This window comes from Nesoenas mayeri, assembly GCF_963082525.1.
Source record: "Nesoenas mayeri genome assembly, chromosome: 16".
Lineage (NCBI taxonomy): Eukaryota > Metazoa > Chordata > Aves > Columbiformes > Columbidae > Nesoenas > Nesoenas mayeri.
In genome coordinates, this window is record NC_137562.1 from 11,495,131 (window position 1) to 11,510,909 (window position 15,779).

Genomic DNA, 15,779 nt, shown 5'->3' on the forward strand with positions numbered 1-15,779 from the left:
TATTAATAGTTTATTGCTGACAATTAGAATATGTTCACAAAGAGACTCTGTTAATTGATGGCAAATTCAAACCAGGAGCTTAATACAGTGAGATTTGATAGAACAGTTGAACTATTTCTACATGGAAGGTGTTTTATTTTTCTAGACAAGAGGACCAAAAAGGACTAGTTAAAGACTAAATAATTAAGCACTGTGAAAGCAGAAGACTCGATCGTATTGCGGTGTAAGAGGTCACCAGTTTTTGTGGAAAGTTTTTTGCTGTCGTCGCTGTCTCTATGGAGAGGAGAATGTCTTGCCATGTTATTGCTGAAACAGGAGGTTGATTCCATCACATTATGCAGGTGCTACTGCAATGGTTGCAAATCCCTTAACATGTGAAAATTTGTCACAAGAGAAGTCTACTTGCAGCTGTAAGGGCCCAGGCCTGCGAGGTGTGAATTCAAAATAGATTTTTGATCTCTCCCTCGGTGCCAGTTGTGCCAGACTGAGGGGAAAAAAACAAATCAATTAATTCAGGCTTGCATTGTCTTTCCTTGAGATTCCCAAGAACGAGAACTGCATGGTACCGAGAGCACCAACAGTGACTTGGTTTTTGAGAATTTCTTAGGGTTTGAGGCTTTATGTAGACTAAGAATTGAGAAAAGATAGTACCGTCTTCATTTACTCTTGAATAGGCTGATGGAAATGAGAAGTACTACATCCTGCCTCTGTGTCAGGGCTGGGTACAAGTTTGCATAGTCAATACAAACTCAGAATCAGAGAACACTGATGTCCAAGTTCATTGCTCTGTCTGATGCCTGGTTGGTTCGTAACCATTTTGGTAATAATATGATTTTTCTAATGGCCAAGGTGCTTAGTACTGTGTCTCCTTTTTGCCTGAATTTGCTGAGTCTTTCACTGGAACAATGTTTTCCATATTTTTATAGATTATTATGTCCAAATATTTCCAGTGCCACAGCAAGTCAGGCTGTTTTATAACAAAACAAGCTTTAGGAAATATGGACTATTCAGTGCTGAGTTAACTCATAAAGCAGCAGAGTCCGGAGGAAAAGAAAAAAGCAATAGAACATTTTGCCTTTATGTTTTGAAAGGGCATGATTTTCTCCTGCTTTATAGGAGAACAGAGCAGCTTCTCGTTTGGGCTGAAATGAAGGGAATTATGGCAATGTCTTATTTATTTGCTTTAGCTCAGACTTATTTTTGTAGTATTAGGGCCCTGTATATAAAAACAGAAACCCAAAGCCAAGCTGTAGAAGAAATATCAGAGAGGTGAAATAATTTGATATGCCCATCTGCTTTTGTAGGAAGGAAGGAAGGATGTTTGCAGGTTTTAGTTGTTGAAGTTAAGTTCCTATGTGGAAAAAAACCCCATGATTGAGAAATCATAATATCTCAATATATATTTGGTGGCATTTTTATGTTCATAAATAGAAAATGTGAAAATGACGCTTCAGCTATGATATTTTCGTATTGAGAAGCTAGACCTTGGGTAAATGCTGCAGGTTTCACTTACTTTATCTTGACCTGTTGGTTCATCAGGGTCACCAGCAGCACACAGCGGCTCACGGGCTCGGGGAGGGGGTTGGCGTAGGAGATCTCTAGGGTGACAGCTCTGTTCACCACGGCCTGCCGAGGAATCTAAAGGACAGGGACACGTTTCTGATCATGCACCGTTTCACAGTTTTCTGGAGTCAGACTTCAGGTGAAATGTAAGCAAAGGATATTTGAGGATGCATTTGTAGGAGCCGTGACATTTAGCTGACAGTTCACGTGCCTTTCCTAATACTTGAAGCTGGATTTGGATTAGTGCTGTCAAGCTGTATGCAGTATTTTGAGCACAATTTCAGTGAAAAAGAGCCCTGGCTGTACAGACACGTATCATTAAACATGTCTCATCTTTGTTTGCTGAGTGGCTTTTGGTTGGTTGGTTTTTCTTTTTGCACATCATTGATGAGGATTAAAGTGTTAAAACAATATCAATTGGCCCTCACATTATTAGAATTAAGGGTCTAAGTCTGTATTTTGGGAGTTGGCGAAGTGGTTTAAAGGCAACACAAGCTCCCGATAACCAGAACACAGATGAAATGACAGCAAGTTCCGTGAACATAAGGCAGTGGCATGTGACTGGGAAAGACAGAAGGTACCAGAGCTGTTCTGAAGAACAAGGGGCAGATTCAGGCGAATATTCAAAACTGGTCTCCCGCACGCTTGCTTTCTCACTTTAAGCAGGCAGAATTTTAGAGCAACATCTGAAATTACAGCTTAAATTAATGCCTTTATCCCCCAATTCTCATATTAAGATCTGAGCTCCAGAATGACTCTTTAGTTCTTTCTGTCTGTTCAGGATATCAGGGAGATAATAGTTTACCTTAATGATAATGTTTGTGTCCTCTAAAATGATTGTCTTCTCCACCAGCAACTTCACCCCATGCATGTGCATGACTTCACACAAAGCGGTGACTTGGATCCTTTTGTCCGTAGTCAGATATTTTCCATAATAAGAATAAGGGATATTTAACCGGATATGTTTCCCTGGAATAAAGACGTGTATTTTTTAACCATTAAATCCTCAAAGAATTCTAAAGAAAAGAGAGTTATTGTGAGGGTTTTTGAAATTATTGAAGAGAACAGAAGACAGTTGGAGTGTTTATATTTCTTCCTTATAAGACTGGTGGTGCATTTTGCTCTTCTGGTGATCCTTTTCTACTTTAACCTGTTTAACCCTTGCAGTTTTGAATGGAGGACTTTGCCATGAAACTGAAAGAATCTGCTCATCTGCATTTCACTGGATTCATGTCCCTTTATATTTCTTATAATTAGAGGTATAACCATTTTTATCTATTCTCTCCGTTTGTCCTATTCGTTTTACCTCCGTCAACAAGAAAGTTTGGGTCAAGATTCACAGAGATCCTTTTCAAGTGACCGGGTCAGCTGGTTATTGTTATAGTCCTACAACTTTCCTGCTGCATATGGAAAAAATTTGTTGTCTTTGCGGCCCCTGAAGATGAAAAAGGATCACTAATAGCTCTAATATTCTTGACTCTTCGAAAGAGAGACAGAGAGTTTCATTGTAATTCTAACCTTTGTCCTAGTTAATATCTATTAAAGTGTTGCCTGATGAGTGCCAGAAAGCACATGTCAGACCTTTTGTTACTAGTTAAAAGAGTAAGATGTGTTTGTATACAGGTAATCAACACAGACAGACACACATATATATAGTGTTGCTTCTGGAGCTATAATGTAAATGTAACCTCTGTATAACATTTAATGCAACCTTCAATTCCTGGTTTTCAGAGAGAGAAAAAAGATGATGTAAAATTTCATCATGAACAATGCTGTTAAGAGGTGGAACAAGCTACTGCGCTACAGGTGTGATATAGATATGATATTGATGTTTCTACTTTCCACTCGCCTTCATGTGGCTAAGAACAGGGCCAAATTGGCTCTTCAGGGACATTCAAATTACCTTGTTTAGAACCGAGATCCACAGAAGCGGTTGCCTTCAGGATCTCTGTCACCGCTCTCCTTGTGTAGAGGACGGTTGACGCACTCATGTCCACCTTCACGGTCTTGTGGTCAGAAGACAAGTTATTGAGAATTAAGATTAGGGAAACGTCTTTGCCAAACACTGGAGGTTCAGCCAGCTTGAATTTCCCAGAGATCCCAGGGTTTCTAAGAGTCTCTGAAGATCTTCCAGCTGGAGGTTCTGTGTGTCCTGCTGTGATGTTGGATCCAAGTATCTTGGCCAAGGCCTTTTTATAAACTCGTCTTTCCTCGGGAGAACCTGTTCAAGGGAGAGAACCAAGTAAAACTCGTAGTTTTGTTGCCATTGCACTTTCTCTTTGTAAATGTTTTCAGAACAATATAGGGTGTCAGATCTGCATCACCCAGAAACATGCAATACCTAAAAGTTTCCCATATTTTTATTAGGCTTCTGTTAAGGTTTTTCACAGGAAAGTAATAAAAATATTGTAATAAGGTGAATCAGTCACTAAAATTAAGTATGATGCATATGTATTTGTTTAGGATGCAAGATTTCTTTTTCGTTGCTCAGAACATGCATTAGTGCGATAGGCATTACTTTGCTAATCTGATGATAACCAGCCTATATATTAAATATGGTTGCGCTAAAGCCTTCAGGAGTGAATTGTTGAAATGTGGCCACTGATTCTGGGTGGCAAACTTTTAAAAAAAAAGCAAAATACATCTGGAACCCTAAACTGAAGGGGAAAAAATAAGATGGAAACACCTAGGTACCAAGTTTTTGAGGAAAGAGAAAGGTATTCCTGCAAATGTCTGGCTGTGCAGTTCTCAACCTTCGCTGCTTTGTTTTCTGAAGTACAGATGAACGGCACTTAGTCCCTTTCCTGTTTCCTGACAGTTTTGTTTCCAGAATCAAACAATGTGGGGCCTGAGTGCACTGGGAGCACAAGCACTGGATGGCTGGGTAGCCGATGGGTGTCAGAGCAGAGCACAGGAGAGCGTAACTCAGTGAATTTACACATTCAAGGAGGGAGACTAATTAGTCACTGCTCTTGGGAATGGGATGTAATGGGGCCTTCAAAAGGAAAGATGAGGAGCTGGAATGGATGCAGCAAGAAAGAATTTATTTGCTGAGCGAGACCGAGCATGAGGTCATATGGGAGATGGATTTCTGGTGTTAGAGGACTGGAGTTTAAGGTTTTGGATTAGTGGTTTGATTGTTCCCCCACTCCCTCTGCCAGATATGCCAGAAAACTAGTACTTATTAATCCGTATAACTTCTCTGTGCACAGTGTGTGATACATGATGGACTCAGTTTGAAGATGTTTTGGTATGACAGCTTGAGGGTTTGTCTGCCTTGGGTAGTAAAACGTATTTCATAGCCTGGTTTTGTGTATATATTACATTTTGTACTTTGGTGTAAGGAACTAAAGTATATTTGGTATTGTGTCTTAATAAGGAAACTGCTAAATACGTAAACCCAGAAATATAATACTCGTTCTGAAGGAAGGGGAGAGATGCTCGAACAAAACGGGTTACCCATCCTAGCTTCCTAGCACCAAAAATTCAGTAGGAGATAATTGCGATAGCAAGGAGATAATTTGTGAGAATGCCTTTACCTTCTGGATATTTGTAATTATAGGTGACATCCACACGGGAATTACTGCCCACAGCCTTGGTGCTGATAAACCTGCCAATTATTTCAGTATCACAATAAACTCTTTTCTTAGTTCCGTTACTGTATACAATCCATCTGTTGCAATCGGCATTCACCTCTGTGTACACAAATAAGGTGTCATAATCCAGGTTTACATCGCCTTCTTTGATGGCTACGACAGATGCAGGGCCACATTGAAATAATCCTAAAACATAGGGAAAAAGCGCCGAACTTCATTAGTCATGCTCAGTTTGAAGGACTGTTAAGCCATGCTAAGAACTCGTACTTTTACCTTTGCTTTGTTCTTGTGGAGTTGCATCTAAAACCTGCCATCCATTGTAGGAACTTCCCAGGTCTGGGCGAACGAACCAGCTTTCATTCCAGACATGATAATCCCTGAAGACAAAGAACAATGTCTAGAAAGCCTGGTAATATAGAGTCATACCAACTTCCAATTTGAAAGGAGCAGGGAAATTTGTGTTTTAAAGATTCTCCTGAGATGTGACACTTGCTGTCTAGTTGCAGCAACTCACCACCCCTTTCAAAGGTAAAATTTACTGCCTGCTTCTGAGGTGTTGACCTCATGGTGGGGAGGGAGAGAATACAAATGGCTTGCTTTGGGAGCAGTGTGAACTGTTAGTGAATGATTTAAGCCTCAAGTATAGGCAACACTTGGTGATTGCGTTCGGTAACCCTCCAATATGGGAAATGCTTTGTTTAAACAGAAATTTAAATTGCTATACTGGGTCAGATAAAATGCACATAAAGTCCAACAGTGTGCAGCAGCAGATGTTTAGAAAAAGAGAGAACAGCACGTGAATAGAACGACCCTTCCCTGATATGCTCTACGATTTCTCGCAATCAGAGAATTAGAGACTTTCTGAATTAGACGTTACAGTGAGACCACTGGGTTTAGTAGTCATTAGTCATCTTATTTGCTATTGATCTCTTTTGTCCTGTTTAAAAAAACTCTTTATAGATTTGTTTTCAACAGCATCCGGTGGTAACGAGTTCCACAAACACCGAAAGGGTAGCACAAAAGGCTGCTAAAGTGTAAGTCACGAGGACCCAGAAAAGATCTGCTGGCTGAACTTTGTTCAGAGGCTGATGTTTTTAAGGAAGGTAAGAAATGAAAGACTTCCTGTATCCTTCAACCACGTACACTCAGTAAGAGGAAGCGGACTAAATAAAGATGACACTTTTAGCGAAGCCTGTTGTGCCCAGATTCTCTGAGCTGTGACAGACCCATGGGCCTGGGTAGTTCACTCTCTGAAAAGTGAAGTAGCTGCAGAGCGAAGATTTTAAAACTGGAGGGCAACTGAAGTATAAAACGCTATTATTTAAAGAATATCATGTTTCTTTGGCTGCTCAAACTGGGGGCTTGATTGATGATCATGGATCACTTGCAGTTTACAACACTTGACTGCAACGTCCAATAACTAAGTCTGAAGGCTGTTGGGATTGTTCCCTCTTTTTCAGCTCCAACAAAGGGAAGATCGAGCTAAAGAAGTGCTGGAAAACCTCTTAGGCAGGCTCCCACGTGCCTGGGGAGGGCGACAGGCCAAGCTGAGAAACCCTGATGTGCGATCAGAGAAAGTTATGGCAGCAGTAAGCAAGTTAAGCGCATGGAAGGTACATGGCTGCATTATCGGGAACAGACTGGTTAGGTGTCAGTAATTAAAAGAGCCTTGGGAACTGGAACGTTGTCAGTGGAAAAACACTTTTTAAAGAAAATTGCAACTTGTTTGAGGTCAGGGACTACAAGAAATTTGGCTGGTTGGTTGTTTGAAGTAACTATTATCTCAAAACCGTGAAGAATGTTTTCTTTCCCAATGGATGCCTGGTGTATTAATGTAGATATTTGTATTACATTTTGGCCACTCAGCTGCTTTTGTACTACTAGTGTTCATGTTTTTAAGCCTCATAAATCCTCTTTTTAATTATTGGTGAGATGCAAAAGATTATATTTACCATGTGGAATCCTTGCCGATATTCAGACTCTTTCCAGAGCTGTCATAGTACTTATCAATGCTCAGGTTTCTGTCCACATCATGAGCAGAGTTAAAATTTGAAACCAAACGAGTTGGAATCCCCAAGCACCTCAGAACTGTAACATATATTAAAAAAAAAGCAAAACAAATAAAACCCATCAACAACAACCAGACACAAACAAAAAACACACAGAGCTTTAGTTCAGTGATTACAAATATCTGAGAAACAAAGCTAAGCGCCTATTTTGAGATTCTTCAGCATTTGCAGTCTTCAGAGCACTGTTCCTCTCGTAGAATTAATTGCTTTGTACATTTGGTAAAACCAGAGGTGACAAATGCCTCAATTTCACCGCAGTCCTCTATTCTTAAAGCTTACCTGTACACATCACGCCTGCAAAAACCCAGCACTGGCCGTACTGAACGGGCTTGTAGTTGTCCTGGTGCCATTTCTGGAGGATCACCATGCTGCTGTCCCACCTGGATGGATTCTCATGTGAATGGAAGCTTCCTTCCCACTTTCCCAGGAGAACTCCATTGTCGTTATCATTTCCATTGATCTAAAAAAAGGTCAATGGACAGAATGCACAAAATCAATTGTGTGTAATACACTATATCTAGTCAACCCTGTTGCTTAAGGTGCAGGTAGGTGGCTGAGTCTCGGTGGTGTAACCAATGCTTCCTGCTTAAGCACATGCAATTTGGATGAAGTTGTCCATTTCTTACCATAGAACTGATTACTCGGCCCACATATTTAGGATCTCCTCTTCGGGACACATCAATGGCTGGGTCCTGACGATAGTACAGGCTCAGATCGAGCATGGTGAGACAGATGTTTAGAAGGTGATCTTGAAACTGTGATGAGACAAATTTTTAAGAAAATAGAGTTTCATAAACAGAGTTAGAGAAGATTGTACTGCAGTTCCTCCTTTCTAAGATATCCCAGCCTAAAGGTGATAGGGACAGTGAGGCACGAGGTCAGTAGTGTGCGGTTCACACTGCAATATTGGCTGAAGACAGGGCTGACTAAATAAAGCAAAATCCTGGCAGGATTCCTTTTGCCATCAGAAAGTGATGATTGCAGTAAAACTAGAACTGACAAGCTTGTTGTAAGTGCAGTTATTGAATTAACTTGAGTTATATCCCTGGAAACATTCAGGATCAGGTTGGGTGGGGCTCTGAGCGCCTGACCTAATTAAAGATGTCCCTGCTCATTGGAGGGAGGTTGGACGAGCTGATCTTTAAAGGTCCTTCTAACACACACCATTCTATGATTCTATGTGAATGCCAGTTCTAGCCCATTGGAACGGCATTTCAAAAATAAGGGAGGTGCTGGAGCCACACAAGTATCTTGTCACTTGTACTGTGGGTGCTTTGGTCACAGATGTCCTGTGAGCTTCAGGCACACATAGAGGTCAGTCCCAGCTAAGCCACCTCTTGCACCAAAGGCCTATTAGGCACACAGTGAGGAAACCATGAGTATGGCTAGGCAGGTTTGTTCAGTTTTCATATAAACAGACATACCTATCAGAGAGACAAATACTAATAAGAGAAAATGCTATTGGAGCCCAAATGAGTTCCTTATGACTTACCTGTCCATAGTACCATCCTCTTGCTTCAATGTACTTTGCATTGCCCACGAAGATTATTCCATTTTCATTTAGCACGTATTCTTGTCTCTCATTTTCATTAGCCATGTAGACATCATCACCTGAAAAACAGTTGGACATGCTTGTACACGTAAAGCTGAGAACACTAGTAACCTTTCAAAAACATTTGTATCTTGATTTAGGAAGGGGAAGTCCACTGTTAGGAAAATATGTTGTTGCAGCTCCCTGAACATGTACAGTTTAGGGAAAGTGCCTGATATTTTATATAGCCTGGGGGTAAAAGGGGAGAAAAATCAGTGCTATCACAGAATCACAGAATATTAGGGATTGGAATGGACCTCGAAAGATCATCTAGTCCAATGTTACATTTTTTCCTTAATTTTTGTATAGCCTTTGTGTAGTATCTAAATGTCACCCATCTGTAGCCTGTACTTTTGTGAAGAAGATGGAAAAAAGTCCAGAAAAGTCTCCAGGTTTGAGACAAACACATGAATGACTTAATAAACTTGTTGTTTTGTTACGATTATGGTAAGTATTTTCTGTGTCCAAATTCTGTGTTTATTTCAGATATCCAACCTGTTGTGCTGGGTCGGCCGAGACAGGGTTAATGTCCAAGGGAAGCAAGGGGGGAAAGGCACAGCCGGGACGGCTGAGCCAAAACCGGCCAGGGGGGTTCGGTCGCACATCAGGTCGTGCTCCGTCTGCACTCGGTTCTTTCCGGGCAGGCTCGGTTCTCTCCGAACCCGCTCGGTTATTTCCGTCACCGCTCGGTTCTTTCCGATCTTCTCGGTGCTTTCCGGCACCGCTCGGTTCTTTCCGAGCCTCTTGGTGCTTTTCATCACTGTTCGGTTCTTTCCGTCATCACTCGGTTCTTTCCGGCACTGATCGTTTTTCTCCGGCACCGCTCGGTTCTTTCCGGCACCACTCGGTTCTCTCCGCGCCGCGCGTTCGGTGCGCTCGGGTGCCGTGCGGTGAACGCTGCGCATGAATCTCTCGCTTTGCATTTTGTTGTTGCTTTATTTCTCTTTTTGCTGTTTCGTTGAGCTGCTCTTATCCCTACAGACGGCTCGTTAGCTTATCCTGGTAACTGTACATCACTGTACGCTTGCTTCAAGTTCTGAGAAGTACTTGCACTTATCTGTCAGCCCTTGTCTACAGGAAAAAAGTGATCTGCTCAGTCCTGAAGAAAGCCTGTGATATCACCCCATATAGCACATTTCGTTAGGACAAAAAGGGGGTGGGAGCAGCGGTAGCAGCAGCTTTTAAATGTAGTAAAAGCAGATCTCTGAAGAGATAGCCAAAATTGCTGCTGGTGACCCAAAGAGAGGTAGCTTGAAGGAGTAAGCTCCCTGTGTAGGTATGAAAGCAAATAGGTCAGTTACATTGAAGAGCAAAGGTGTTGGTACCTACCTGGGCACCAAGGGTTGAAGAGTAACACAAACTGTCCCAAGAATCTGGAGATGATCTTGTTCCCTGAGGTTACCTGCAGGATGAGATTGTATCGTCCGATGACAGCGTTGGCTGGGCTGGATATTGTAAAGTTTGTATAGCCGGACTCGGAGGGTCCTTGTGTAGCACTCCAGCCACTTGCCCCCACCTCAGAGAGGTTAAATACAGCCCTCGTACGATGGGATTCTGAGGGGGATGGTCCTGCCAGAAAGAAGAGTTAATTGCTTTCCATTCCAGAGTGTGGTTTTGATATTAACCTCACACTTAATGACCATGTTAAGGGGGGAAGCCTTAAAAATACATGAAGAAAAATTCCCTCTGTAAATAGAATAAGGGGAGAACTACAAGGGATAAAGAATACAATTCTGTGGGAACGTGGATTAAGCTAAGAGGGAGCATTACCTATTTCAGTGACAAATGCCAGGTGCTCTCCAGTCTGCTGTGGTCTGTTGAAGTACAGGGTAATAGTGAAAGCTTGTCCTCGCCTCACAGTCAGCTCGGTGCTGGTGTACCTGTCAGTATGGTGTGTGCTTGCATTTACCGATGGTTGCCAGCTGATATGTGTTGGTGTCAGATCTGTAAAACAGAAGAAAAGACATGAGGAAGCACCCAGCATGGAAAGAAGTAATTTGCTGTTAAGTGGCATGATGAAGTTCCTAAGAGCAGTTATCTTTTGGCAGAGGAAAGATACCTAAAAACCAGGTGCCCCATTTAAGTGATTAAGTCTAGTGATGAAGAATAGAAATTTTTGCTTGCCTTTTGTTGCAGGGCTGTCATACACTGAGGATTTACATATTTCCTATACAATGCTAGATGCTGTTTTATCACTGGACAGGTGTCATGTAATTGTCAGCACCAAAAAAAGTGGCCTGTAGCCCCTCTACATTTTCAACATATATATATATATATATTTTAGGATCCCAGAAATGGCTATTAAGACATCTTTTCCTGCTTACATCCTGATGCCATTTGGCCTAGAGTAGGGAAAGATGCTTAGTGAGAGATCATGTGTCTTATATGAAAGAACAAGAGGTATTTCAGGACACAAATTGGAGCTTTTGACAAAGAAATCAGTCTGGCTGAATTTGACTTGTCCGAAAGTGACAACTGGACCACTGGGATTCCTGTTCTAATAAGCACTGTCCTCATGTCCTAGAAGAATTCTGATGAATTACAGTGTGCTTGGAGTTCTCTGATGTCAAGTGACCTCCTGCACACACACTGTTATTATGGTCTGAGGTTTAAAACCCATAAAGTGGCTCTTGCCACCTTAAATACTAAACTACCTTTTTAGCAAGCAGATACATATGTGGTCTTTGCAAGGTTGTTTTTCCCTTCTATAGTTCATGTTTATCGCCACACAAACTTGAGCAATGACAGTGTCTTTGGGAGCGCTGAGAGGTGCCGTCCTGTGTGGTTGTATCTGCCCGGGGGGGCCCTGCAGGGCACACCCCAAGCGTTGTGTTCCAAGCCTTGGCAAATGCTCAGGGCAAGTGTGTTGGTGAAGATTGTTCCAAATCACTTTCATTAATGCTGGTATCATAACTACCATGAGGTTGGGGGGAAGTGAGTGGGGGACAGGATTGAGGGACATGACCGCCACCATTAACAGTAATTCAAAAGAAAATAATAACAACAACAACAAAAGAGTGGGATGGAAAGGATGGACTAAGGCCTATGATACCATTCACTGTTATAGTAGGGATCTTCAGACAAGCTTCTGTTTAGCATAGCAATAAAATACTATGTCAGATCTGAAAGAGTACATCTGCATATTAAACTACTGTTTACATACAACCTTTGAAGAAAAAAATAAAATATAACTTATGCAAAAAGGTGCCATAATTAAATTAAAGGAAGAAGAGATTGTTTGTTTGTAGTTTAAGACCACAAAGAAGTACTGTGAGTAAGCGTTGAGAATCTTTAGCATGAATATACGGGACAACAGTGAACCGCAGTAGGCTGCTGCTTTCCCTGCAAAACAACATTTTAAGAGCTGGTTTGAAGGTGTTTGTTTCATCACCAAATGACAGAGAACCCTGCTTTGGAATTGCCCAGTTCAACAATCATCTTCATTTTAAACTTCAAAAAGCAGAGATATTGTCATTACTGTTTTCCTTTGGTAGGGCTTTAATGCATCTTCGAACTCCCGTCTTTAGGCTCCATGCTCACAGCTCCATTAGGTTGGATTACATTAATTTTGTTAATACAAAGCATAACACATCTCTGAAATAGCATTTTAAAACATTTAGAAAAGGGTTTAGGTGCAGTTCTGCATGGTGCCTTTTGAAATAATGGGAATTTTACTTTTCCTCCCTATTCCCCCCACCAAGTGTCCTCTGCTGTGCTCAAAAGTTAATCTCAAACAGGCCTTAATAACAACAACAATAAATCAGTGCAAGAACAAACTACAATACAAATTTTCCTTCAGATAAGAAGTCTGAGCAGATACCTACAGGGCACGTATCTCAAGGCAACAGTCCTGAATAAAGTGCCTGCTGAAGGGAAGCAAATGACACGCAGAACTCACCTGCCATTCCCTCAGCTTATAAGAACTGCATACACCTTCTACTTTCTTCTTCAGGGATGTCCAGGTCACATTAATCACAAAAAGAAAAAACCCAGCAATCTTTATGTGCTGTCAGCTGAAATTTGAAAGAAGGGAGAGGTACTTAGCAGTTGTTATTAGTACCTGTAGACTTGTCAAACGAATTTACTAGTTCCTATAATGTATGTGTGTCTGATGGCAGTGTTCCTACTCGACGTGGGTGTAATTATGGGAGGAGATGCCAAAATTACTTACTCAGAGGAAATGGGTACTCTTGAATCCCAAGAGAAGAACAACTTCCTACAAAGGAAAATAGGTGTGCCGTGAATAATCTGTCTTTAAGTATGAGGAAGCGGGGAGGGTGGTGGGATGTAAAAGCCTTATGAAGGAAAAAGGAGCATTTCCTGATTACTTAACTTCCAGATTGGTCAGTGTCACTTCTGGCTTTGTTTAACAACTGTGAGTTGGTTTTACAAGGTTTTTTGAGTCTCAAATTATCTCCAATGCCCTCGACTTATGTGAAATTATAAGCTCCCACCAGAAACAAGTGTCTGTTTACCTGTTGTGTTAGCAGCTCCACACTCCTATTTCAGCCAAAGTTTTATTAAAAAAAACCAAACCAAACTATTAACCACGAGTAGTTTTTATCAGAGCAAACTCTAAGCCAGTCCACCACTGATCATGTTTTAACACTCAGTAAAGACTTAAAAAATAAATTAGTCTGAATTTTATGTTACAAAGAAAAATAAAAACTGAAAAAAGAGAAATTACACTTCAACAGCTGTTTCTAAGGTAGATGCCCCATCCCTGGAGACAGCCCAGGCCAGGCTGAGCAACCTGGTCTGGGTGACAATGTCCCTGCTCATGGCAGGGGCTGGACTAGGTGGCTTTTAAAGGTCCCTTCCCACCCAAACTATTCTATGATTTTACAAAAAAACAGGCTTCTTGCGCCTTTTTGAGAAACTTTGTTTTGATACCACAAAGACTAAAAGAGTACTTACATGACATTCATGCTAGCCCTGTCCTGAAAGAGAAACATCAGAACTTTCCATGCTTGGCAGCAGTATATCTGGTATGGTATATCTCCACTTACATTGTAATTCAAAGGTCCTTCCTCCTCTTGGAAGTTTCCGGGATGTTCAGGCTGTCAAAACTTGTTCCAGCAATCACCTCAAATGGATTTGGCTGCTGTTCAGAGCCACTTTAGTTGGTCTTTTTCTCTTTTCCTTAAATCATATTCCTTGGAAACCATAAGAGCCACAAGCCTCTGATGTTACCTGATCTTCACACACAACCCTAGTGACAAACCGCATCAACCAGTTCTTAAGTTCAGGCATTCAGTACTTATAGTGATTGCTTCAGACGTTACACGTTGCTCCCTCTGGAGTATGACTATTTCTTTTCTTCTTCTTCACTACTCACGTGAGTAATTACATCTCAGCACACTTTTTCCATGTCGGCTGCAATCACCTCCTTCACCCGTGTGTAACACACCGCGGTGGTGCTCACCAAGCCTCCAGAACCTCTCTCTCAGACTGCCCTACATCCTAAGCTGGCACCCTCCACACCTTCACCACAGCAAAGCATCGGCCGCTGCTTTTGTAACCCCTTTGGAATGAAGCACTTATGGTTCCTGAGTGACTAATGACTTTACATTGTCGCGGGTGTTTTTCCTAGCTCGGTTCTACCCACTCATTGTCCAAAATGATTCCAAATATTTGGTTCCTCCTTTTCCCTTGCTTCAGAGACTTGCAGTGCAGTGTGCTAACCTTCGGAGGAAAGCATGCTTTTATTTCATCCATCTGCTTAATAATTTTGCCTGTTGTTCAATTACTGCACTATCCTATCCTCAGGGTGACCCTGTTGCACTTTACACTTACACTGTTGCTGCTCTTTACTAGAAAGAGATAAGTATAACCTCCACAAAAAATGGTGCAGAATTCCTTTTGTGAGTCTGTTTCCAAGTAGGGACACCTTTAATTAGACATATTAACTTCCTGTGAAGTGTTGCAGGGGAAGGGTGTTGCCTTGGTTTTAATTCCCTTAGAGGTGCAATTTACTAGCTTCTCTCACTTATGTTCCTGCAATTCACTTGAAATTTAGTGTAGTCTGGTTGTTTTCATGAGTACATGAGATGTAAAAAGAAGTCATTAAGGGCATATCCACATTCGAAATCCAAGGCTATGCTTGAGCTTCTATTGTTCGGTCTCTGTGATAAGAGCTTTTGGCTCTTCAGACCCTTGAGGAACATCAGGAGAAAAAGAGAGGGTTCCACCATGGGCTGCTTGTACGGCCTGTCTGTAGCCCATCTCATTATATGTCCAGTATGGTCTTGTACTGCAACACCACGACTGGCAGTGGAAAAATAGGTGGCTGCGAGCGCCCTCCCAAAGCAATTTTGCACACTACAAAGACAAAAGGAGTTTATAGCCCCTGAGTTTGGGCTGCTCATGTAACAGTGAGCAGTCCATGGGGCAAGTCACAGGTACCCTGTGCTGGAAGTGGGAGCACAGATCTGACTCCAGACACTTGTTAAGATTTTAACGTCTTCCTGGCCCAGCTGTCCAAAGTACAGTACATCAGTAGCTTGACTTTCCATTCACTTCGTCTACACCGATCATTTTCAGTCAGTGAAGATGGACCTGGGGAAGGTGTGAAGAGCACCTGGATCCTAAACCTCTACTTTAGTTGAAGACCTGGCTTCTGCCAGCTCTATCAGCAACCTCTGCATCTCCCAGGGCTCCCCAGAGGATCTGTTTTAATGCGTGTGGATGACAGCATTGCCTAATTCTGCTTTTTCATATCTGGGCATCTGTGAGAGCAGGACTAGTCTGGCATGCTGGATTTTTATTATTTTTTTTTTTTTTTTTTTTAAACAGAGATTTTAATTTATTGTCTCTGGAGTTAAAGGGTGAACTGGCCTGCATGAATAATTTCTGTTTGCTGCTGCTAGTACTAAAATTTGCCAAAAGCAGCTTTTAATGGTAAGTCAACCCCATTATTCTTGAAGGGTCTGTGATGTGGGTAGAGATATAAAAATTCCC

At 41.7% G+C, this 15,779-nt stretch overlaps 1 protein-coding gene across 1 annotated transcript; it reads right to left on the reverse strand.

The window, feature by feature from the left end:
- Window positions 1-333: 333 nt before the first annotated feature.
- On the reverse strand, window positions 334-10,833 carry LOC308046705 (protein-glutamine gamma-glutamyltransferase E-like; the record flags this gene model as incomplete). The annotated part of the gene is made up of 12 exons (XM_080354703.1): window positions 334-484; window positions 1,514-1,638; window positions 2,369-2,532; window positions 3,467-3,784; window positions 5,103-5,345; window positions 5,433-5,536; window positions 7,112-7,247; window positions 7,508-7,688; window positions 7,855-7,983; window positions 8,721-8,839; window positions 10,149-10,388; window positions 10,590-10,833. The coding sequence occupies 12 exons, from the start codon at window positions 10,831-10,833 to the stop codon at window positions 334-336; spliced, it is 2,154 nt and encodes a 717-aa protein (XP_080210829.1).
- Window positions 10,834-15,779: the final 4,946 nt, after the last annotated feature.